The sequence below is a fragment of the Equus quagga genome, chromosome 2 (genome assembly GCF_021613505.1).
Source record: "Equus quagga isolate Etosha38 chromosome 2, UCLA_HA_Equagga_1.0, whole genome shotgun sequence".
NCBI lineage: Eukaryota > Metazoa > Chordata > Mammalia > Perissodactyla > Equidae > Equus > Equus quagga.
The window spans coordinates 159,903,985-159,929,993 of NC_060268.1; the positions used below are offsets into that span (position 1 = coordinate 159,903,985).

The 26,009-nt window shown below is 40.7% G+C and overlaps 1 protein-coding gene across 1 annotated transcript in view; it reads left to right on the top strand.

The window, feature by feature from the left end:
- SORCS3 (sortilin related VPS10 domain containing receptor 3) overlaps window positions 1-25,713 on the top strand; it is a 566,298-nt gene extending 540,585 nt beyond the window's left edge. Inside the window, exons 20-27 of the mRNA XM_046654523.1 lie at window positions 1,233-1,366; window positions 10,464-10,587; window positions 12,262-12,374; window positions 16,671-16,802; window positions 18,528-18,627; window positions 19,585-19,690; window positions 24,710-24,870; window positions 25,649-25,713. Coding sequence (XP_046510479.1) covers window positions 1,233-1,366; window positions 10,464-10,587; window positions 12,262-12,374; window positions 16,671-16,802; window positions 18,528-18,627; window positions 19,585-19,690; window positions 24,710-24,870; window positions 25,649-25,713 — 935 coding nt within the window. The remainder of the gene's footprint in view (window positions 1-1,232; window positions 1,367-10,463; window positions 10,588-12,261; window positions 12,375-16,670; window positions 16,803-18,527; window positions 18,628-19,584; window positions 19,691-24,709; window positions 24,871-25,648) is intronic.
- Window positions 25,714-26,009: the final 296 nt, after the last annotated feature.

Below are 26,009 nucleotides of genomic sequence, written 5' to 3' on the forward strand. Positions count from 1 at the left end.
GAAGAGATCATACAGATCCAAACCAGATTTAATCTAATACAGAATTAAATTGGAGCAGAGAGGAAAGTATCCATCTGTTTTCTTCCCTTTAAAGTGAACTGTCTCCAAAATGACCAAGGATGCAAATAGTGAAAGCTAGTTGGCCTGAAATATGTCCCACTTGTGAGAAAGACTCACGGCTCTCAGGCTAAAGAGATGTCCTTGTTGCAGTTGTGACCTTTAGTCACTTTTACTCATCAAAACTGTCATGGTGGAAACCAGGAAAATGTGCTCTGACATAGTGTGGACAGATATTGGAGTATTTTAATTAGATTTGGTTAAGTAGGAAGGACATAAGGAGGAGGAAGGAAGAAAGGGAGGAAAGGATAAAGGAAAAAGAAAGAGGAAGGGGTGGGAGTGGGGAGAAAATCCCACAGAGTTTAAAAATGACACATCTACCCCACAAATGCAATGCTGACACGTTAACATTTTCCATCAGTGTTTTCTTCTTCTTGTTTTACTTTGGAAATGAATTAAATTAAAATACTCACTTATTATGCATAGGGTGTGTTCCTATATGTTCTCTTACTTGCTGCTTTAGAATTTGATGCTGCTTGTATCTGTTTTCTGAGAAAGAAAAGAAAAGTTTGGTCACTTTTTGTAAGCAGCTTTTCTGTGACTTGGAAACCTGGCGTCTGTGTCTCCTGCGATTTAGGGAGATGTGCTGTTTCCTTTTTGTAAAACAGTTTTGTCAGCTTCTGAATGACACCCACTGAGTATTGCAGACAGGCACAATGGCCAATTGTTGAAGAGGCTGGAACCAATTAACAGTTGAGGATAATGGAAGAGTCCTCTGTACAATGCATTGGCCTCAAATCACAATACACGCTAATCGTCAGAAATGAAAGAGACTGCTGTTTATCTTCCTATTTATTGGCTAAGTGTCTAGTAAACCAGCTTTGTCCTCAGATTAGAGATTCATAAGCATTCATGGTTGGGCTCATCAGATGTAAATTAAGTTCAGATGTCACTCAAAAACTCTGAAGCCTGATTTGAGTTCCCTGTTAGACTTGGTGCTTCATTTCAAGCACACACACACACACTCACCCCTCTTAACGTTTGAGAGTTTGTGGTACGTGTTTTATTAGAGGTGATGGTAATAGGGGTTCAAATTAAGAATCTGGGAGTGTGATAAAGTTTGACTGTTTATTCCAGGAATATAAACAGTGACATTGTTTTCCTTATTCCCTTAGGTCCTGTGGAGCATGTTCATCTCCAAGTTCCATTTGTCGCCATAAGAAATAAGGAGGTCAACATCAGTGCAGTTGTGTGGCCCAGTCAGCTAGGGACACTTACCTATTTCTGGTGGTTCGGCAATAGCACAAAGGTTTGGCCCTTTCTGATCAGCGTCTGATTAAATCTCTACTGAATGCTCCTGTCAGGGAGGAGGAAATTTTCCACCTACCCCTTTTTGAGTTCTTGTAGCTGATCTAATGATTAAATCGACACAAAACAGATTAGTAAGGGAAAAAAAAAATTAATTCGTCCGTACAGAAGTCTCATAGAAATGGGACCTAAAAGGAATAACCAAAGCAGGCCGTTTTTTGCTTTTTGACAAGGAAATAATAAATTTTGTGAAGAACTGACAAGACAAAGAAACTTAGGTTTGGGCACTTAGTGAGTGAAGAGTGAGCAGAGTTTGTTTATGGGAGCTTCTCAGCCTTGAATTCTCTATAGCTAGTGATAAGGATGTCTCTCCACCTCCTGGTACAGAGAGAGTACCTTTCACACAGGAGATTTATTTCCTGCCTTCAGAGAGACAAAGGATGGTCAGAGCGTCCTTTTTGTGCTGGCTGTTTCTTAAGTAACTTTAAATCAAAATAATCAATATGCCACTTTGGAATATTTGGGGGAAGCCTGCCCTGACCCCCATCACTCCTATGCTCCACCTTCTATGTTGATGTTAGGGGCACTGGGGCTGTGCACAATAGGAAGTACCAAATGCAGCTATGGACCCACATAATCGAATATGACATACCTCCCCGCATCAAGCTCATTATTTTAACAGGGAAAGTTCAAACAATCTTAAGGAAGAAAGAGTACTTTGGGAAACTACACAAACCTGGGCGTTCTTGCTCATCTAATCAATATTTCTAAATGTTCATTTGTTCCATTTGTTTTAATCCTGGCCTTTCCACTCACTAGCTATATAATATCAAGGAAGTCACTTAGCATCTCTGAGATGAAGTGACACTATGTGTAAAATATGAGTTAGGTATCTAAATGTAGAGCTGTGAAAATTAAATGGGGAAATGCATGTAAGGAATCCTTATCAAGACCTACTAGATATTTTACAAAGGCCAGATTCTTCTCAGGCAACGTACTGATGTTGCCAATTCAAAGAAAGGAAGTAAAGGGGCCAACTCTGGACTTTGCAGATACTCCCTACTCCCAGCAATTGATAATGGTGACATTTGTGTCAAGAATGACCACACTTGCATAACAGAAGCTGGAAGCAGGTAGGCTGAGGGTCCTCCAATTTAAGGGCTTAATGTTCTTTTCTATTCCTGTTTTTGTCTTTGCGTTTTTTTTTTTTTGTCACTCTTGGAGTGATTGGCATTACTCATCTTAGAGAAACTTTTAATTGTTTTAATAATTTAAGAAAGCTATCATATCAGACTTGGAAATGCTGACTATCTAAAGAAAAGGGTAATAAATATTCAGTTACTGATGTAGTAATTCCTTTAAAAAATAAATGAAACAATGCTGGTTTTGTTTGCTTGTTTCGAGATGACCAAAGAGAACTTCAGCCCCTGCGTGATAAGAGTGGGAGATGATTCAGCCCTGCTCTTTTTAGGGAGACAGCACAGCAGGATGTGGTGGCGAGAACATGGACTTACCAGTCAGAGAGACAAGGCTTAGGTTTTCCAGCACTGCTGCATGCTGGCTTTGTGAGCTTGATCAAGACATTTGACCTAAAATTTAATTCACTCAACTGCAAACTGGAAAGAATAGTATCTATGTCATCTTGATCGTTGTGAAAACTACATAAGATAATGTGTATCTCCCTGGCACACACTAGGTACTCACTAAATGGTTGCTTTTTATTTTGTTATAAAAACTGGGAGTTAGGAGAGATTGATAAAAAAATAGAACTAGTTCATGGATGCAAAGGACCCTTTTCTGCTTGCATTATTTGTGCTATATACTTTTAGATCAATTTCTTAGTATAGGCTGCTGATGCTTTTGCATTTCTGGGATTATTATTCACCAGGGCAAAGATAAGGAGGTTTGTTAATAAGATCCCCATTTGATATATTAGAAAAGTGAAGCTCCCTGTGTGAAATGAGCACCCCAGGGTCAAACAGCTGGTTAACTGTAGAGCCAGACTCAAAACCCTGGTGTCCTCACTCCATCTCCAATGCACCACCTCCCAATCCCAGGATGCTTTAGCTGCACCCCTCTGTCTCCTAGAGGTTACAGACCTTAAAATCCTGCTTCAAAAACAGCAGACATACATGGCGAGGAGAAAGAGAAAATCATTTGGGAGGAGAAAGTTAGAAAGAGAAGAATTTTAAGTTCATTTCTTCTCTGATGATGTGAGGTTTTCAGGTGGCAAGCCAGGGCATTCTTTTCTCTTAGCATTCATTTACCTGCTGACCCTCACTTAGAAACTGCTGCATGCAAGGGGGCAGTTCTCGGCCATTACAAACACAATGATTTACTCAGCAGCCACATGGAACCAAAGACACAGTGTTTCTCTACAGCACCATTTTTTTTCTTTCAGTGCTGCTTCTAAGACCTGAAATACCAGACAGTGTCTAATAAATATTTGACAAATAAACAGAGAAGTCGACAAAGTGTTTGGAGAGTCAAGTTTCCATTTCTCTAACGATTATCCGTTTGCTTGGACAAATACCAAATCTGAGTCTCCGTTCTTTTCTCTAAAGCAGGGATACTAATATCCAATCCATGAACATCATTGAGCTATAATTTGAAATATTTATCTATCTATATATCCATCTATCCAATCTATATTATACCACATATAGAGGAAGATTTTAAAATTACAGAATGGCATTATAGTTTTATATTTTTAATTGATGATGTCTTGAAGTATTCCTTTGGATGGGAATTTCAATCTATAAATTTGAGCATGAAGTGCTGCACAAATACCCACATCTTAAAGACCTTACTGGTTGTTTTTTGTTCCCAAAGAACCCAGAGGATTATAATACATGAGAAGCACTGGAATTGAGTGGTTTTGAAATAAGACAAACCTGGGTTGGGGTCCAGACTCAGGTTCTTCCTCTCAGTATGCTTTTAGTCAAATCATGTAATTTCTCTGGGCCTCATTTCTGTTAATTGTAATGTCAGAGTAATAATAGTAGTAACTACACTCTAATATTGCTTTGAGGATTAAGTGAAGAAAGGTATGTAAAGCTTTTAGAAGACATCTAGGTACTTGAAAATATTAGTCAGTATTATGTTCATCATTTACGTCAACAGCATATACGTCTCACTGACAGATCTGACTTGGTTCCACAGATTTCCCTCTCACCTCCAAAAATGGTTATTCAGTCCACTTGAAAGAGGTACATTTTCAGTGCCTTTTGCTAGCATTATGCCGTAAAATCATCAAGGTGGCCACAGTACCCAGTAATTGGTCCAATGAGCACCACAGTTGACTGGAAAATGAATGAGTGTCTTTGGTGTCATAGTGAGTGCTGTGATTTTAGAGCTATTTGATTCCCTTTGAGTAGCAAACTGATCTGTAAAAGAGCTGATACTGATTTTGAGCATTTATTCCTAGTACTGCTTTGTACAAGGCTCTTCATAAACGTTGTTTTATTTAATCATTAGAACATCACTAACGAAGGAGAAATTATCACATTTTACAGAGAAAACATTTAGGCTAATAACCATGGAAGGTAGTGTTTTGTGGGGGTCGGGGTGTGTATGTGTTGTGATTAGGTGAACTGAACAGGTTCCCCCGGGTGGTTGAATTAAACCAACCTCTCAATAAGAATCAATTGACACTCCCCGTTTATAGCCAGCCCATTGCTTGGTGCTCTTAGGAATACACATACAACTTTCTCCCTACCTTCAAGGAAATTACATTCCAGATAAGAAGGCAAGAGGAACACACATGCAGTGAGTGGTGAACAAGCGTAGTGTATGAGTAAATAGAAGAGAGCAAGCACTCCTGAAATCCAACTATAGGCTCATAAACCTACAAACTTATCAGCAAGAGATGTGAAATTGCCTCAGCTCCATGGAGCTTTTTCAAGAGCCTGTATTTTGTGCTAGATGTTGTGAGGAATACAAAGCAGTGTAAATTCCATTTGTTGCCTTCCAGAAACATAATCTATTTGAGAATATGAGATTAACATCCAAGAATAGATACTATAAAGAGCAACAATAGGAAGGTAATATTACTGGCTCCATCAAGCAGCCTAGAGGGTGATGGATGCAGACTTTGTAGGTCTTGGAATGAGTCGTGTATGAAGTTGGTCCTAAGCTGGCATTGAAGCAACGGCAGAATTGAGGCAGAGAGGAGGGAAAGGGATTTCTGTGCAACAGTAGGCTTTTGGCATGGTTGTGTTCTGTGTAGAGTGATTCAGACAAAGCACAGGATTCATTTGAGCAAAAATTAGAGAAAAAACTGAAAGGTAAGGAGGATAGATGACAGGTGGCTTTCAATGACATAAATGGAAGCTTTTTATTTTGTCGGAAACTAAGATTTAGGATAGGATGATGGAAGATAAAAGCAGATTCATGGACAATGATAGTTTAGACAGTGAGATACTTTTGAAGAGTTTGTGTGTTTGTGTGTGTGTATATTTGAGAAGGTTTTTTCCTAACTGTAAATTTTCACATTAATCCCATAGTCACAGATCATAGTCTATACCTACTATTTTGGTTTTTTCTTTCTGTTTTTTTGTGTGTATTTTAGGTTTTTTTCCATGGTTCTAATCATAGTATATCCACAATTATATATTCTGCCTTTTCCACTTCCCATGATAAGCATTTTTCACACATTACTATATAATCTGCTGAAGGTTTTAAGTAAGGCAAGCATAGTGATCGCAGTCTGTCCAATTTGGGAATGGCAGCATTCATCAAGATACACATTTAAATTGTGGAGACTTTATAATATTCAATATTAACTTGGCTTACTGTTTCTGGCAAACTGGTGTAGGCCACATCCAAAGATTTCCTAAAGCTCCCTGCTCCGTTGGTCCAGTGGAAATCTCATAACTAAACAGTCTCTCACAAGATTTGTCAATTTCTTGCTGGGCTCAGTGGATGATAATGTGACCTGTTGCACAGGAAGGATTCCCTGTGGGAAAGAATGCAGTCCACAGCCTAGGCAGGGCGTGAGGTATTATTGTAAGGAGCCTCACCATTGGCTGACCATGCAGCTTGGACAAAGCACAGAGACAGAGAAGTGAATCAACCACCTGTTGGATTTGTGTGGCTCTGAAAGGCCAATTTGCTGGGATTAACAGAGGCCTGGCTTAATAAATGTGACTATTTACCTAATAGATTTAGTCAATGAACCTTAAATACTTGATTTAATTTGAGCGCTGTGCGCTAGATATCAGTGGCCAACAGAGAACTCAAGCATCCTGTTGAGTGTTCCAGCTTTGCAAGGAAGATGAAGTCAGCCATGATGCTTCAACAGCTGATGAAAAACAAAAGCCATATGGAAAACAAAATTAGCTCCTGCCATTTCCTCAGCACAGAAGCCTGTGACCTGCCATTTGGGGACTAAGTGTTCCCATTCAGCACAGTTTGTTTGCTGTGGCTCAGAGCCTTGACTGGCTGGCAGGGTGGTGTGCTCCCTCCTACCTGAGATGGCACTCCCTTGTCCTGTAGCCCTGCATCATTGCTGGGCCCCTGGATCTCCCAGGGAATCAGCCAGATGGAGAGAAGATCAAATCTTCTGGGACAGGAGGAATTCCACCCCTCTCAGAAAGAGATGTCATTGCCTGACATACCACCAACTACCCATGTCTAAGACAAGAAGAATGTGAAGAAAAAGGAGAAGGGACCATATAGACCACTGAGAGCTGAAGAAGATGACGTGGAAGTAGTGAAGGTTCCCTGAAGAGACAGCTGTTAAGGGAGAAGGATATCCTGGTGGTGAGAGGTGGGAAGAGATGAGAGAGAGCTGAGAGCAGTAACCAAAACGGAAGGGCAATGTAATATAGTCATGGTCAGAGAGGGTAATTCATGGAATCAAGACAAATAAAAACACATAGACTATTCCTTTTTTATTCTGTTTCTCTCCCAATGTTTTATTATTAAAAACTTCAAACATACACTAAAGTTGAAATAATTTTACAGTGAACATCAATATACCCACCACCTGTAGTCTACCGTTAACATTTACTACGCTTTTGTTGTCATATGTCTATTTAAACTAAACTTAAATTCTTCTATCCATCCATCAATATACATTAATTTTTTGATTCATTTCAAAGTAAATTTCAGACAGCTATGTGCTTTGTCCTAAATGCTTCAGCTCACAAATCATTAACTAGAGTTCAATATTTGTTTACACTTTTTCCCCTATCGAGGTATAAAATGTATCAACGATATGCACAGATCTGAAGTGTGCACCTCCTGAGTTCTGACAAAGGCATATACTGGTAACCCAAACTTGTATTAAGATGTGTGGTATTACCGTCACTCCCGAAAGTTCTCTCATGCCCCTTCTCAGTCAATTCCCACCTCCAATCCCCAGAACCAACCACTATTTTTTTCCATCATAGATTATATTTGCCTGTTCTAGAACTTCATATACAGTCATTCCTTGCTATCCACAGGGGACTGGTTCTAGGACCCCCTTCAGATACCAAAATCCATGGACGCTCAAGTCCCTTATATAAAGTGGTATAGTAGTTGCGTATAACCTACGCATGCCCTCTCGTATACTTTAAATCATCTCTAGATTACTTATGATACGTAATTCAACGTAAAGGCTATGTAAATAGTTATTATACTGTGTTGTTTAGGAAATAGTGGTAAGAAAAAAAGTCTGTAGATGTTCTGTGCAGACGCAACCATCATAGCTCTTTCGATCTGCAGTTGGCTGAATGCATGGATGTGAAACTTCTGGATACAGAAGGCTGACTGTAAATGTAATTATACTATATGAATTCTTTTATATAAGGCTTCTTTCACTTCTTACAGTTTTGGGATTCATCCATACTGTTGTGTCTGTCAGTATTTGTTCTTTTATGTTCATTGTATGAATATACTGTGGCTTGTTTATTCATTTTCCTATTAATGAATTCTCCTAGGCTCTTTTCAGGTTTTGGCTGTTATGAATATACTGCTCTGAATATTTATTTATTTTTTTGTTGGCACATATTCCCTATTATCTTGACTAAATTCTCAGGATTGCAGTTGCTAGGTCATAAAATGTAAAATGGTACAACTTTGGAAAAAAATTAATTGCAATTTTTTTGAAAACTAAACTTTTTCCTGCATGGTCGCACCATTTTACATCCCACCAAAAATTTGTGAGAGTTACAGCTGTTCTGTATCCTCAACAACATTTGATGTGTTTTTTTTTTAATTTCTGTTGGGTCTATAGAGGTATCTCATTTTCCTTCCATGGAGTGTGACTAAGGTAATGAAGCAGTTAAAGATGTTCTGACAGATAAGACCTAATGGGTTGACCAGGAGGAACTAGAAAATTTTGCCCAAAGTCATTCATTAATCCTTGGTATTCTGATTACTGAATGAGTCCTCACAGCTCTTCTAACCCAGATCCTTCATTTAACAGATAAAGAGCTAAGGCTCAGAATGAAGACAGATTTTGCCCAAGGTCATTCATTAAAATAGTATCAGCGTCAGAGTTTCAAGTCTCTGTTCTTGTTGGACTAGAGTTGGCACATGGTTTTTCCCTTGTTCCATGGCTATGGATGACATTGCTGTGGTGAGCCCAGCTTGACTTCAGCTTCCTTCTCAACACAGGACACTAAACAGCCTGCTGTTGGCCCATTGGCATTGATGTGCATCACAGAACCTACTTGTACCTCATATGTTGTTTAATTTGTAAGGCCACACCCTTATGTATATCATCACAGAGCCATAAGTATGAGAAGAATGCTTGAACTCTGGGGTTTCCCATCAGTTAAGGGAAAGAGTACATCTCTTTCCGTACTCAATTCTATTCCATATAGCAAACAGAGAGGAAAGGGTGTCAGAACCTCAGGGTAACAGCTCTAATCCTGCCCAACTCCAGCCATCAGCCTGGTCATAAAATAGGGCAATAGAATTTTAAAGCAGAAGAAATCAAATTATTGTTTCAGAGGCCTAGTTGAAAATTCTGAGCTAGAAAGGAATTTCAGTCTTCTGGCGGGCATGCTGTCTGAAAGCCACATCTTTGAGTCTCTGTAGGCTTCTGGCACATGCATCCAGGCCATGTTCAGTTAAGAACACATGGGTATGGTGTGTGAGCGCTGGATGACACTCACCCCTTTAAGAGGCAGCTCTATGCACCCCAACCTAGCTACAATATTACTCCCCATCCCATTGTCGTCCCGACACACAGAGAGGAGAGGGAGTCTGTGCTTCTGATATCTCTTTGTGATCTGCCTTCAGAGAAGACTCCTACTATTTTGTCTTACCTTGCAAACACCAGAGGACTTGAGAGGGCATGAGCCTCAAGAAGTCCACTGAATAGTGACTCCTTAATCTCAGGATCTGCATTCTCTTCTCTCCAGTAAGCACCTGCTTTTATCAAGATCCTAATTCTCAGGAAAAATAATATAATTATTTTGTTTCTCTTTTTATCTTTGGCAAGTCCCTATCTATCATGATCAAGAAAATAAAACAGAAAAAGAAAAAAAAAGATTACAAAATGATTGCAGATGGGTATATTTATATGTTTGCCAACCTATTAAAGATGTTAGAAATGACTTGCAATGGAAAACACAGACATAATAAAACAAAGCTAGTAATATGCCTATGCATCCAACTTATATATGTAGTCTGCTATATGTAAGACAATATGTCAGGGCTGGGTGATACAGAAGTAAATAAAATGTGGTCACTTCTCGGAAACATATGGAATGTTGGAGGAGAAGAGAAATGACCTCCCGTTCCAAGAGCCAAAAGGAATAGGTTACAAAAGTTGCTTCTACTTTGCCCCAGGAAAAGGAACGGCATGACATACCAAATTCAGGGTGTCCAGTCTTATCTTCATCACCTAGGATTATCATTTTATTGTGTATCTCAAATATATAATTACTCTTCCTGGATGCTGGATGTAATCACAGTTTGGGGAAGATGTGTAATTTTCCTTTTTCCTTTTTCCAGGAAGGAAACTTTCCTTTTTCAAGGGTAGGATCCCTTGGGGATATTCAAATGTTATACAGATTTGTGACAGTCTGAGATTTATAGGAAAGGAGGAAATCTGAAATCCCACGGAAGACTGAATGGGTGTTTCTAATTCTCTCCTTTAGCCCCTCATCACCTTGGACAGCAGCATTTCCTTCACATTCCTTGCAGAGGGAACCAATACCATCACTGTCCAGGTGGCTGCTGGGAATGCCCTTATCCAGGACACGAAGGATATTGCAGTTCATGGTAAGCCCTGAAAATTGTCCTGTGATACTCCCTCTTGCCCAACCAATCCTCTCCACCCACCCTAGTGACAACTGCTGACTGCTTTGGCAATTCCCCAAGCCAGGGGAAAATTAGGTAGGTCCACAAGGGGTATCCACACCTGCTACCTACCTTGTTCCTGAATAGAGGTTGATATTGTAAGAGCAGCAGGTCACAGACAGGCATTTATTGTCTTCTGCGATGTGTCTGCTTCACAACCTGATGTTCTCATTAGACAGAGATGTATCATAAATTGGAGGAATGCTAAGCTGGAAAGACTGTCATAGAAGCATCTAGATCTGATGTCCTGCTGAGATGTCTATAACACACATACAGCACCCACTCTTTGTGAGAATGGGGACAAGTGATCTCAAATGCTGGAGGAGTTATGGTTCCTGTCCTTGAAGAACTCACAGCTCAGCTACTGAGATGAACTACACATAACCAATGTGTTTTCTTGATTGTTGGAGATTCTAACATCCTTGCCTGCAGAGGCTGAGAATAAGGCTAAGAATATAAAGACAGAGCAGGGCAGGAGAGTGGTGATTAGGACCACTATCCTGTTCTCAATCCTGGAGAACCATTCTTAATTGTTACATTTATTGTAGATCAAACTGCTTCTATCACCATCCCATACAATGTCACCAGATCCCTAAAAAAACCCACTCTACCTGGGTTTTCTAGAAAGTTGTATAAGGTATATGACCCTTTGACTCAGACCATATTTCTTCTGCCTCAGCCCAGGTGAGTGCCTTTCTACATCTCTGCAGACTTGCTCAGGCTCTCTCATTGGGCACCTAGAAGCACTTATTTTTTCTTCTTTTTTTGAGGAAGATTAGCCCTGAGCTAACATCTGCTGCCAATCCTCCTCTTTTTGCTGAGGAAGACTGGCCCTGAACTAACATCTGTGTCCATCTTCCTCTACTTTATATGTGGGACACCTACCACAGCATGGCTTGCCAAGCGGTGCCGTGTCTCCACCTGAGATCCAAACTGGCGAACCCTGGGCCGCCGAAGAGGAACGTGTGCACTTAACCACTGCACCACCTGGCTGAGCCCAGAAGGTTTTTTTTAAAGTAAACATTTTTATTGAAGTATAAATTTAATGCAGAAAAGTAAACAGATCATGAGTGTTCCAGCTTCATGAATCGCCGCAAAGTGAACACACCTGTGTACCTACCAACTAGATTAAGAAATTCAGCATTACCCACACTCTAGATATGGGGTTTCAGCCTACTTTCTAACCCCCTGAGGCAGTTTCTAGCAGGATGGAGGAAGGAATTAAGGACAAGAAAAGGCTCCATTCTAATCAAGCCCAATTTGTTAATGCTTTATTTTTCGCTCTACGTGATACCACCTACAGTAGCAAGAGTCCCCTTCTGGGGTTTCATAGTTATCTTTCATTTCAGATAATACTCATTGACAAGAAGAAGACCTTAAGATTTTTAGGAACTAACAACAATGGTAGGAGTGCAAGTTTCTTCCAGTCACCAATTCCCACTTTCTTTCAAAAGTCAAGAAACAGGCTGAAAAGAAGGAACTATAGCTGAGGCCACAGGAAAAATTGGACCCTTTTTCTAAAGCACAGTGATTATGGAGTCCCCTGGCCTATCACAGCCTCTCTCAGCCCCACTCACACACTCTGTCTCCTTGCAGAATACTTCCAGTCCCAACTCTTATCATTCTCCCCTAATCTGGATTACCACAATCCTGATATTCCTGAGTGGAGGCAAGATATTGGCAATGTCATCAAGCGAGCTCTGGTTAAAGTAAGTTGATTTTATCTTTGCTTATATCTTTATGCATAAAGAAGCAGATGATTTGGTCCAGAATACATTTTCATGGATTAAAGCCACCATTCCACAATTAGATAAGGATTATTTCTCTGTAAAAAGAGAGAAAGAAAAGAAGAATGGAGGGAATGAAGGAAGGAAAGGAAGGATAGAGGGGTTTCAGAGGAGAGACAGAGAGAGAAAGAGAGTCTAGTATTTGAGGATGGAAATTGGCCCCATCTCATCCTAAATTTTTCTAAGACAGGCTTGACTCCTTTAATGGAATAATGAATGGACCACTCATTGAGTCTATACTAATATCATTCACTAGGCTGGCTGGCTGTTTGACCACCAAAGGGGTTTGCTTTCTTTTTTCCTTTGAAGATTGGCCCTGAGCTAACATCTGTTGCCAATCCTCCTCCTTTTTTCTCCCCAGTGCCCCCAGTACATAGTTGTATATTCTAGTTGTGGGTTCTTTTAGTTCCTCTCTCTGTGTGGGAGGCTGCCTCAGCATGGCTTGATGAGCAATACTAGGTCCGTGCCCAGGATCCAGACCAGGGAACCCCAGGCCACCAAAGTGGAGTGCATGAACTTAATGACTTGGCCATGGGGTGGTCCCCAAAGGGATTTTCCTAACCAGACACTCAGACTCCAAGAATATGGTTGGCCATGTGTGGTAATCAGAAGGCTACAGGCCAGGAAGCAGAACGTGCCAGCAGACTCTATAAGTATAGAGTTAACCAATGTTAGATTTGCCTTAGAGGAAGTTGAAAGGATTGTGTTAACCCTTTGCTCAGAGGTAGACACCAGAATATAGTGATGAATAGAACATAGTCAATTCACATGTAGAGATAAGTCTAATATGCGACTAGTTTTATTGTAGAGGCATTGCCAGCATTTCAGAAGAGCATGGAGAGAAGTGTGGTTCACTCTATCCAGGGAAGTTCAGGCTTAGCACATATTTGTGATTCAGTAAATACCTGTGAACTATTAGAATGGCCTTTGGAGGAGATACTTAAACTCTGTTTTAAAGGATAAATAGTAGTGTTATCTATTTATAAGATGATGTCTTTCAGGTAAACATCAGGAAACAGCATATGCAAAGCCATGAACTCTCAAAAGAGCGCAGCACATTTGGGAAATGGCAGAGTTCAGTATAGCTGATAGACAGGTTATAAGGCAAGTGTGCTAAAGCAGAGCTAGGACGGTTAAGTCACGTTGTGAAGGGTCTGAGAAGCTGAAAGAGGATCAACATATATCCTGTAGGCACTGGGAAGTGGAAAAGTGTTGTTTTCTTACTTAAGTAAAAAATGCTGACAATAGATTATTTCAAACACCCATTCTGGCAGCAATACAGAGGATGGGCTGCTGAGGTAGGAAATGAATAGGGCTGGGGAGAGATTTCACAAAAGATGACCAGTTAAAAGACTACTGCAATTATCTTGAGCAAGAGATAGTAAGATCCTGAAGAGGAAAGATCCAAAAGCTCCTTAGGAAGTTGAACAATAGAATTGGTGACAAATAAAGTTTAGTGTGGATGAGAGAGAGGGAGGTTTCTGATTACCAGAGTAGGTAGGAGATGGCCTTGCCATTAGTCAAGATGGCAACCGCTCAGGAGAAACATGCTTGGGGAACAATGCTGGTTTGATCTTTATATGAGTTTAGAGCACATGAGAAACAGTTGGGTGAAGATACCAGGAGAGTTGAAAATATGGATCTGAAGGTCAAGTGGAGGTTCACACTGGAGGTAGAGATCTGGGAGCTGAGGCTGTGGGGGGTCTTTAGACCATCCCCCAGGGTGGGTGGGATCAGGGAAGACATGAATGCTGATGCTCCCTAAGGCAGAGGAGAAAGATCCAGGGAAGGACATGGAGAAGGAGCTGACAGAACGGAAGAAGAATAAACAAAAGAGAATGGTGTAAGAGCCTTCTTGTGGGGAGTTGTCTACAAGAGGAACTTCACCTCAAATTTTTTTACAAAGAGATGAAAATGTGACTTCTCCTATATGCCTTTGACTGTGAAACATCCAGGATTGTGTTGTAGTTTGTATAATTATATTTATGAAAAACAGACTAGCTTTTTAATACATAACTTGGTAATTATAATAATGCTACTAGTAAATAATAATCAGCTGTGTCAGTTGATGCCTGGGCCTTACATCTCATGAGTACCTATCCCTCGTATGTCCCTTCGAATGGAATTAAGTGAATCTAGACACTTAAATCAAATTGTGCTTCTACCACCATCCCACACAACCTCCCCTAGGTCCCTAAAAACAGCCACTATACCTGAGGTTTTCTAGAAAGTTGTACTAAGGTATGTCATCCTCTGACTCATACCATATTTCCTCAGCTTCACCCCAGGCGAGTGCCTAGACACACATCTTCAAGGTCCCTCGAAGGTCCCTAACTGACTGATGCTCCCTGAGACCACTGTTCCCTGGGACAAAGGGTGACACCACCGATGGCACTATTAGGCTTGCCCCTTCACTCCATTGGCTGATTCCCTATGTTTTGCTCCTCAGTCTGATCTCTGGAGCCTTGCTTCTCCTGGCTGGTTAGGATAAAGCCTTCTCGCTCGTGGACTTGGGTACCAAGACTTCTAGCTACTCAGGGTCATTCCTCCAAGCAGGAAGCAGAGGTTCCCAGGGGATCCTCCTTGCTTGGTAGACTTCCCAGGCTTCTGAGTGCTACTTAGTAGCTCTCTGCAAGCTGGCACTCTCACTTTTCTTTATTACATCTCTGGGTGGTAATTCCAAACTGTAAGCCTAGTTCCAAATATGAATCAGCGCTGAGCACATGAGAAACAACTCACCCCTCCACCTCTGTTCAACCCTGCAACTATTTATTGAGTCTTTACTCTGTATCAGGCATCTTTTGGAACAGTGAGGTAGGCGCATAGACCTCCGGGAATGTGTGGGCAAATATATAATAAGAACCTATTGGAAAAAAGATTATATCAACCAGACATAACTTGTATGTTACAGTGGACATGACCTAGGTCCCTGAAGTGTGGTGGACGTGGTAATCTGGAAGTGCTTGAGGCAAGAGGCTGACATGGAAGAGGACACTGCAGGCAGAGATAGTCAAGGGAGACTTCTTGGAGGAGGTGGGGATTTCAGCCAGATCAAAAACTATGTATCATATTTGGATTGGCAGGAGAGGAGGCATTGTTCTGGATAAAAGACGTTCAGGAGACCAATGGGAAAGAAGAAGCATACTTTTTACAGAGGGAGAACTCAGAGTTTTGTTTTCTTCAGGAATTTGCCTTCAGACAGAAGCTTCCTTTTAAGTTTTCTATCAAAAAGCAATATCATCCATTTACTAAATACCCAGGCATAGAAAAATTCACTCATAATCTCAGCATCTTAACACAAATTTTACTGTTTTGTTTTGTTTTGTTTTTTTAATTCTGTGCATTTGTATTTTGATAGAGTTGTAACCAAAGAATTGTAAGGAAATAGATCAGAGTATAGCTATCATAAGTGTTTTCCCTGTTGGTTCACTCCTAATTATCTTCTTAATGGTAGAATAACATTCTATCAGTTGATTATACCATTATTTAATTATTTTAATATTTGAGTTTTTATTTGCTGTTATAAATAATGTTATAAGTATTTCTTCCTGCATATGGCTTTTCCTGTATTTTGGATTATTTCTTTAGGACAAACTCTCCAAGTTATGGTTACTGACTGAGGGTATAAGTATTTTTACGACCTTAAAGTAACTCTTTTGGAAAACAAATTGGCAAGATGTATCAATTTGTAGTGTTGCCAACAACCAGTGAGGAAACCTCTTAATTGAAGCTTCACCAATATTGGCTATTTTAGCTTAATAAAAAATCCTGCTTTAGTAAGTGAAAACAGAGCTGCTTTGCTTTTTTTTTTAATTTGCATTTTCCCGTATTTGTTTATCGCTTCTTATTCCTCATTTGCAGCCAGTCTGTTCAAGTTTTAGCCAGAAGCTCTAGTCCTCTTAGTGCAGAAAAATGGAAAATATGGCAGGAAATTTTGCAAATGGTCCCAGCAAACAATATTTTGAAAATCGTTTGTAGGAGTATTTTATTTTCAGGGAAAAAACGGATGTAAGAACAGAGGAGGTAGTGAAACTGATAATTCTTCACCTGGCAGTTCTAGGGGAAAACAGAAAGAAAGCCTGGATGTGTATTGGAAGCTGTGCCTAAAATGCCGCATTTAAGGAACATATATGAGCATGTATATGAACATATATGTCATTGGCTTGGGGAAGGCTGGCTCCTCCAGGACCTCACTCTTTTGTCTAAACATCTTTGCAGGTAACCAGCGTCCCGGAAGACCAGATCCTAGTTGCTGTGTTCCCTGGTCTCCCCACTTCAGCAGAGCTCTTCATCCTCCCCCCAAAGAACTTGACCGAGAGGAGGAAAGGCAATGAAGGGGACCTGGAACAAGTAAGTGAAAGAAAATTTGGCTAGGAGACTTGCCTGCACCTTATGCTCTTGGGGGACACAAAGTTATTTCCAGCCAAAAAAGGAGAGAAGCTCTCCCATTGGCTCATCAGCCTGTCATTCTCTGTCCAGTATGCAGGCCTTTGAGGAACAGTCAGCCTTACCCAGAATAAATGCAAATGCAGATGGGCTGGAGCTTTCAGCCACACAGGAAGGAAAAGCACCCCTGGCAGCATTCATTCCAGCAATTGGCATCTCTGGCACTTGCTCCTGCCTCCCGCGTCAATGACTTGTCCTGGGGGAGTGAGATGGGGGAAAGAAAGAAAGGTGTTGGAGTTTCCCTGTCTATTTCTAGGAAAATGTGCTTCTTGTCTTAAAAGATCCTGGTCAATCTAAGTTCTGCTTCTGGGGAGAAAATGAACTGATTTTAAACATGGTTCTTTGGGGAGAGATGGATTCTCTCATCTTGCTTTGACTAAGGAAGCAGCATTTCCAAAAGGGAACGTGATTTACTCTCCTCGTCAAATGTGCATATAGTTCCTGTGATCTGCAGACTATCCTGGAAGTAAGGAGATGGCCAGTCCCGTGGTTCGCCCTCTCTCACTTCCTGCTCCTACTCTGGTCTTATTGGCTGCGCTCTGCTTCACCCTTGCCTGCCTTCCCATAAGGCTAAGTTAGGAGAAGTAGAAGTAAGTGAGAATAAGGCTGCTAAAAATCAGCGTGAATCAAACACATTTGTTCCCGTATTTGCACAGACATCTTCCGCATCCCTCTACTACTGATCTGCTTGTCACCCCATCCCCACATCCACCCACAGTCCTCCTCGAGCAGCACAGATGCCATCTCAGTCAGTTTCTCTGGAAAGTGAAGTGGATCCTTGCATTGCAGGGTTGCGTATTGAAGTTGGCCAGAAATAAAGTCAGCTTTCCAATGCATACATCACTTATGCAAGACCTCTTTATTCTGAAATAGCAAGTGGCATGTGTGAACTATATTTGGAAGCTACAATATCCATCCATTTAGATAAATAGGTAATTACAGTGATGAATAGCAGCTGTGATATTAAGGCGTGTATGGCAAGATAAGAGTTAGGGACAACAGCCTAAGTCTGCCTCAGCTTTTCATGTGGGAATTACAGAGTGATTAAATCGATGTTATGTGTTCTGAGACTTGCTGGGGAAAAGTAAAGACGAAAAATTATCCCATAAAAAGGAGGCAGCTTCTGCTTTGATGTTCGCCTCCCATTGTCTCTAAGAGAGAAAAAGCAGAAGAGTGGGCTGTGGTCTATGTGCTTTCTTCAGTCCTGGCAGGGGCCTCTCTATCCTGTGTGTATTACTTCATCAGATTAAAGAACTAATGATGGGTTAACTTTCTTTCATTGGAGCCCACAACATGTCTTTCTATGATCAGTTATAAAGGCATGGATGAAAGAGCACTGAACTAGGAGCTGAATGAAACATCTGTCTGTCATCCACTCTAATTCACTAGGTGACTTGTACACACCTGTTTCTGTCTCACTCTCCTCTCCAATATAAGCCAGTGATACCAACTACTTCCTTAGCCTCAGCAGGCGCCAAGGGCTGGGAGACCAAACAGAAAAATGTTCCAGTATCCTGTCCTCTGATTGAACATGGTCACTTTTTGCCAGTTTACCCTGGTTTCTTACTCCATGAGGGAGCATTGTCACGTGTCATATCTTCCCATGTAGCATCTCTCTCTTTTTTCCAGATTGTAGAGATGCTGTTTAATGCTCTAAACCAAAACCTGGTCCAGTTTGAGCTGAAGCCAGGAGTTCAAGTCATTGTGTATGTGACACAGCTGACATTAGGTGAGTGCCTCTTGGGGGGAAATGGTTGTGATGACCTGTTATCCTGGAGAGAAAAGGGAGCAGATAATTACCAAACGCCTCTCCATAAGTGCCTGAAAATGGCTTTGTGGCAGGGCCCTTTTGTGTAGTGGTGGTTTAGAAGGATTAATCACATCTTGCTCAACCCTTCCTGTTGAGGTGTCAGGACAACATTCTTAGAACTGGCCTTGCTATTGAATCCCTGGATGATCTTGGGGAATTTCTTTGGAGCTTGACTTTATTATTATCTTTTTTTTATCTGCAGCCATTGGGTTATAGTAGGTAGTCCTCAGGCTCTCTTAATTTCTATGATTCTCTGATTCCATGAATCTTGGTTGGGAGGCCAGATCAGATAACTTTAAACCCCCTTTGGATTTACGATGTGTAAGTTTAAGCTGAAACAGGGATCAGCTCTAGTTGGTTGATTTGTAAAAGGCATTTTAAAAGGCATGTCCTATTGGGCATCCGTTACAGACTCTCTGGGAGAGCTTATTTGCTAAATGTTTCTTATTAATACAAGCCCTTTCAGATGTAGAGGTCCCAAATGTGCCCATCCAGGATTATTTCACCAGAACAGCATAAAGGAAGAAATGCAAACATTGCATCGGTGTTTAACCAAAGTTCCCAATGGGCCACCTACAATCACGTAGACAGACACTTGGGCTGTCTAAGAGACAGAGCATATAAGCCCTTCTTCTTAGCTGGACACACGTTGCTCAATTTACACCAAGAACAGTAAGTTCCCCTGGCAGAGCAGAGGAGTTTACTAGAAAGCTGTCATTAGGGCTGTCATTCTCATCATACTATCCTGTGCCCAGATAGCATGCAGGGCAATTGGAGACTGGTTATAAAGATGGAGACCAGCTGGCCTCCTTTCTCCAATGGGAACTCCCTCTAGCTAATAGCTTCCAAGTGAGCATGGCTCTTCTCTTCTCCTAGCTCCCTTGGTGGACTCCAGTGCTGGGCACAGCAGCTCAGCTATGCTTATGCTCTTGTCAGTAGTGTTTGTCGGCTTGGCTGTGTTTCTGATCTACAAGTTTAAAAGGTATGTATGTGCTACTATCACTCAATTTTGATCTTGCAGCTAAATTCATGGGAGCTTATTCTTCCTTTAACCAACATTCCTAAACTCATCTTGAATATGTGATATTAATTCTACTAGAAGCTCTGTCTGGCATTGGAGAAAAGCAAAAATGGTTGAGGGTCAAGGAATAAATGGGTTTAAGAATCTGAATTCTATCCAATTTATAGGTATATTGAGTTAGGAAAATGAAGGATAGCCTGTGAAATCAATTTATTCTCTTCAAGAGAAGTGTAAGGGGTTTTTAAATCTCACCTAAATTTCTAAATAAAGGTCTCAAATATTCAGGAGATCATTTTATACAGCTTAACACTCATTGAGGGTGATTAAATAGAAAAAATGCCGCTGAAATCTCATACGCGGATGTACACACACACACACACACACACACACACACACACACATTGTCTTATCTCATATTGCAGATATCTAGTATCTCAGTTTAAATTTGCATGCTAAAAATAGTCAACCTTTATCCCCCTCCCTCTTTTTCCTGTTTCTAAAGGGAAATTGGTCAGGAAAACCAAACTACACATGTATTCAGAAATTATTTTCGAAGGCCACAGGAGGGGTGATATAACAGGACACTTACTAAAAACATGAAATTTTAGTTTCTACCAAGAGGTGTACTGGTTAAGAGTATGAACTCTGAAATCAGACAGACCTAATTTTAACTTTTAGCATTTGTGACCTTGGGCAATTGAATTTGCCTCTCTAAGCCTTAGTTTCCTCATCTGTACAATGGGAAGAACAATAATACTTTATAGGTTTGCTGTATGGTTTCAATGTAATAATATCTAAACCTAATACATACTAAATAATCAACAAAAACTACTGTAAATAACCGAGAACATGCTTTTCAAAGGTACCATCTATGTCACAAACTGGCACATAGTAGGCTCAAAAAAATTGTATCAGTGGCATAGAGATATGCTTCTCAGGATGACTAGGTAAAGTAAAAATATTATTATTGTCAGATGAGTTTGGAAAAGCATAACTTGGTCCTGGGAGTCTTTCTAGGCATTGAAGGCAATGCTTTTGGATTTTGAAAGAGGTCAGTGGTAAAGGTACTTTACCCAGCCCCCCACCCCAAGCCCCTTTAGCTCTTCTCCAGTGGATATCTCAGGCTTAAAAACACCCATTTTAATCAATATACATCTCAGCATTAGCCAAACCAGTGTTCTTGAACACTTGCCACTAATAGGGCCAAGTGAGGTTTACCTTCCTACTCAATTTATAGACCAATATGTGAGCTCATGTTCTCTTGGATCAAGCCATGTCAACCCACCTGCCCGTGTTCCCTTTAAAGAGAGGGGAACAAACCTTCATTTCACAGTTAGAGAACAAAGATTCAATATAGAAACAGTGTGGTCAAGGCAATGTCCATTTATGGGTGTACTTCAGTTGGATTCAAAGCACAATTTCATTCATCCAAGGATTTGACCTCCGTATTCCCCCAATATCAGCCAACACTTTCTCTGTCCCAGACAGTGAATTATGTACAAAGCCTGTGAAACAAACACCAGTCAAACTGGATGAATAGCAGAGTCTGCTAAGAGCACCCAGTTATCAGTTTCCTTTTCTTTGTTAGCCACTTTTTCTGGAAGCTTTCCTCTCAATGCTCAAACCCTTTGGTTGAGGTCCTGTTTGACCTTCTTTTATTTCTTTGGTCTCCTTTCCCTCCTTATCACATAGAACTCCAAGGATGGCTACATAGAGGGTGCTTGGCTTGCTGACAAATAAAGGTCATGTTCTTAGTCTTGTGTTTCTTTTTCTTCTTTCATTACTGTCCAGTGGAACTTTCTGCAGTGACGAAAATGCTCCATAATCTGTACTGTCCAATACAGTAGCTACTAGTACGGCTGAGGAACTGAATTTTTAAATTTTACTTAACTTTAATTAATTTAAATTTAAATAGCTACACCTGGCTAGTACACACTTGGACAGCACAGTCTAGGGAAAGCGTGGGTCTGTATCTGTTTCCAGATCACTGGCCATCTCAGTTTTCAGACCCAAAACTTTCTGTAGTTGCCAGCATTAACTCATCAAACCATTCATTCAATCAACAAACATTTATTGAGTGCCTATTGCATGCCAGGCACTGAAAATAATCTCAATGTCCCAAGTGGCCACTTAACAGGAGAAGGAGAACAGAGTTATCCCGAGCCCCCAGCTTCCTTTCAGTAAACGTCACCCTGTCTCTCACGTTTGATCTTGTTCCTGGATAGTGACTGCTATTTTCTGATGTTTCAGACAATATAATTAAAAACCATTATGAGATGGATTTTATTTTCTGAAAACTCTGCCCCACAAGACCTTCTGTTTATACTGTAGATTCATTTTTTTCTGGTTATCCGAGAAAGCTTCTGAGCTTTTGTATTTCTTCCAGTCTTTTTTTCAGTAAAGCTTTCATCACAGTCTGAAGCCTTTGTTTGTCTAAATTTCCTCCAACAGGCTTCTAACACTCATCATGGTCAGAGCTAGTGAATGAAAACTGAAGTTTTTATAGGTGACTTGGGTTGATCCATCTTACTCCTCTTATTAAAACCTGTATGAATGTGTAGCCCAAGACATACCTCTTAATCTGTCCATTTCCCACCTTGCTTACCTGCAAAAGTGGAATTCATTCTTGACTTTCATTCTCAACAGTCCTACAAGTGGATGTGTTAAGAAATGAAAAGCAATTAGACAATTTTTTAAATGCTGCAAATTATGACATAAAATTCTTTCCCTTCCAACCAGCTATTAAAAATGGAAAAATAAAATGCCTGCTTTTAGAGACTGAAATAAAATGAATAATCTTTATAACGCCAAATTTATCCCTATCCTCATAGCATGATTAGGAGAGCAGGAAAGGGGAGACAGTGAACTCTGGTTACAGCTCTGAAGTACACAGCCCAGTGTGATCAGGAGGTTTGACTGCCCCTAGCACCTAATAAATATTACAGTTGATCTCAACATTCATAAGTAATATGTATGTTTATTATTAAAAGAAAACTAAGTCGTTAGGCTGCATTTCTGTTTAGATAAGAGAAAAGTAAGGGGCAGCATGAATTTTTAATTATCCGCATTTAGAGAGCCTGCCGGTTTGCTGCCTCACATAGAGTCTGTTCATTTAAGGTTCTTGTAAATTATATTAAGCTGGTTTAGAGCTGTAGGTGTCACAAGGACACCTCCCTTGGTGTATGGAAAGCGACCATTAAAGACATGAAAGCTGACCGTATAGGAAAAGTAGAAACTACTGCATGTTTTAAACCTATTTTTGGATCTTTCCCTCTGAATTAGCAACAGGAAAACCTTATTAAATACCCACACATTCTACCTCACTGGGGACTGGAGTAGGGAGGGAAATGTAGATGCTCGAAAATACTACTGGTTGATACTGGGACAACAGAGCAATTCTCCTTTAGAAATGCATGGAATGTTTTGGATTGGGGTGGGTGATAGCCATCTCAAGTTTTAATAACATCTTTGCCAGTAATCACCTTCTTGAAATGTGTGGACTTCAATCCAATTTATCCATCATTTAATGAGGTTAGAGAGGTCTCTTCTAGATGTAATATTCCAAAATAAAAATGTGATCTTTTTGTTTGAGAACATAGCATATGAAAGTGGAAAGAGCACAGGCTTTGAGGTCATTTGTTCATTCATTCTGCAAATACTTACTGAATGTAAACCATGTGCCAAGCACTGTGTTATATAAGGTAAGTGTATAGCAGTGAAGATAGAAAACAAAGACCTTGCTTAAGCGGGGCTTTTAGTCTAGTGGGAGAGAAAGACAGAAAACAAGTCAATGGGCATTGACTATTGCATCACCCTAAACCACACCCTATCCCCTTCTTTCATAGACACTGTCCCATATTAAATATTTATAACAGGAGAGTTTGGGTGGTTGCGGGGGGCCTCTTGGAAGTGACATGTAAGCCAGATTCTGAAGGACAAGAAAGACACCATCATGAAAATAGTGGAAGGAGGTCTTACAGACAGAGGGAGGAGTTGATTCAAAGTTCCCAAGGTGGGGACGAGTTTGATGTATTAGAATCTTACTACTCCAAGTTTGAGTCTCAGACCAGCAGGACCAGCATCACCTGGGAGCTTGGCAGAAATGCAGAATTTCAACCCATCCTGTCCAGCCCTACAGAATCACAAATGCATTTTAATGAGAACTTGGGTGATGCCTAAGCACATTAAAGTTTGAGAAGAGCTGGATTTGAGGAATCAAATTAGGCTGCAGAAGCTGGAACACAGTGGGTCAGGAGATGATGGAGATGGGTCAGGAGGTGAATCCTCCCAGAAGATCTCAGTCTGCACCTGCGGGTTCCTCCAACTTCAAGTCGGCTTGCCTTGTTTCCAAACCTACTACCTTTGTGTCTTTACAGGATATTATTTAGCTTCTCTTAATCCTTAATCCTCTCCACAATCCTAAAAGGAAACTATTGTTATTCCTATTGAACAGATGAGGAAACTGACTGTCAAAGTATTTAATATACTTGGCCATGGAAAGTGTTCTGAAAGTCATAGCAATGGCTATCAGTCTTATATTTCTTGGCTCTTCATAAAGGGAACAAATGTGAATTGATTTAATTGATGCAACAGATCACAAAAAAGATGTCTTTGCACTTTGATACACTCTTATGGGTCTCAAAGTCCAGCCCCTTTAAAAACTTAATAAGAAGTAAGTGTTTTATGGGTTTTAGTGCCTACCTGATCACCAGCATTGCCCTGTTTACACCTGCTGGTTTTTTACCCCAGAAGAAGGGGATTCCTCAGGGAGTTCTGTGGTTTACATCTCACCTTGGCATCTGGGTCTCTGATCTTGTATTCCTTGGCCTCATGGCCACAGTGGCTGGGTAACCAGCCCCTTTCCCTGACATTGGCCTGACCTGTTAATAGCTCTTTCTCCCCTTATCACCCAGGATTTCCAATTGCCCAAGTTTGGCATGCCCTGTGATCATAATCTGATTTTGCTCCCGCCCCATGTAGGAAAATCCCCTGGATTAACATCTATGCTCAAGTCCAACACGACAAGGAGCAGGAGATGATTGGGTCAGTGAGCCAAAGTGAAAACACCCCCAAAATCACACTCAGTGACTTCACCGAGCCCGAGGAACTGCTGGACAAAGAGCTGGACACCCGGGTCATAGGTATGTGTGCTGGTACCGCCAAGTTCCTGTGTCCTCTGCCCTCCCATCCGTAGGTCAGTCAGCCCACTTGGCCTGTCCTTCAGATAGTGCTAGACTGGAGGGTCGGGAAAAGCAACTGGCTACAGTGATGTAATCATGTTTTAAAATTTGTCTGCCACCCCTGGCTTTGCTAAATTGGCAGAATTTTTCTCCCTTAAAAGTAGATCAGGATCAAAAGTGCTGGAGTCAGAGCTGGGGAGGATGAGGCCTACTATCCATTACTGTTGGACTTTTTCTTTTTTTTCTATAAAGCAAAAGCATTATATGTCCTTATTAATAATCACATGAATGTGGACTCTGGCATCAGATAGCCCGGGGTCCATTTTCTTGTTGTGCCAATCTACTAGCTCTGTGACCTCTCTCTGCCTCATATTCCTCATCTGTGAAATGGGAATGATAGTACCTACCTTCTAAGATTGTTGTGATAATGAACTGATATTATTTCATTAACACAGTGCCTGCCACATAGTAAGTGTTCAATACTTGTTGGCTATTACTATTGTTATCAACAGAGTATAAGATGGCAAAGTATTGCGCCTACTTTGTGTGCTGATATGGGAGAGGGCAAATGTTAAACACACATGAGATAAGCCAGTGAGTTGATAGGAGAGAATATCCAGGTGCTCTATTTAATAAATACATATTAAGCGTGGCTTGGCATTTAGCAGTGAATAGAACAAAGATCCCTGCCCTTGTCAAATTTACCTCCTTCTCTCCCTCTGTCTTCTCTCCCCTACAGGAGCCATTGCCACCATTGCAAACAGCGAAAGCACAAAGGAGATCCCCAACTGCACTAGTGTTTAATACCAACAAGCCACATGGTCAACCATCTTTCTGACTTTTTATTTTTGATGATTACTGTTACTATTATTATGGAAAAATGAAAATGTCTTTTTTACCTTTTGTTTACCAATGGCCCCTTCATATATAGCATACAGATGATTAGCTTTGGGAGGCAAAGGCATTCTTAGCTGATTAAAATGAGATGAGACAAAAAGAATAAATGGCTGTATTTGTGCTAAGGGCAAAGGATGCATCTTCCTATGGCCTCCTTGCTTTATTCTGCCATTGATAGTGCAAGGACTCTCTTTTTCCTTATG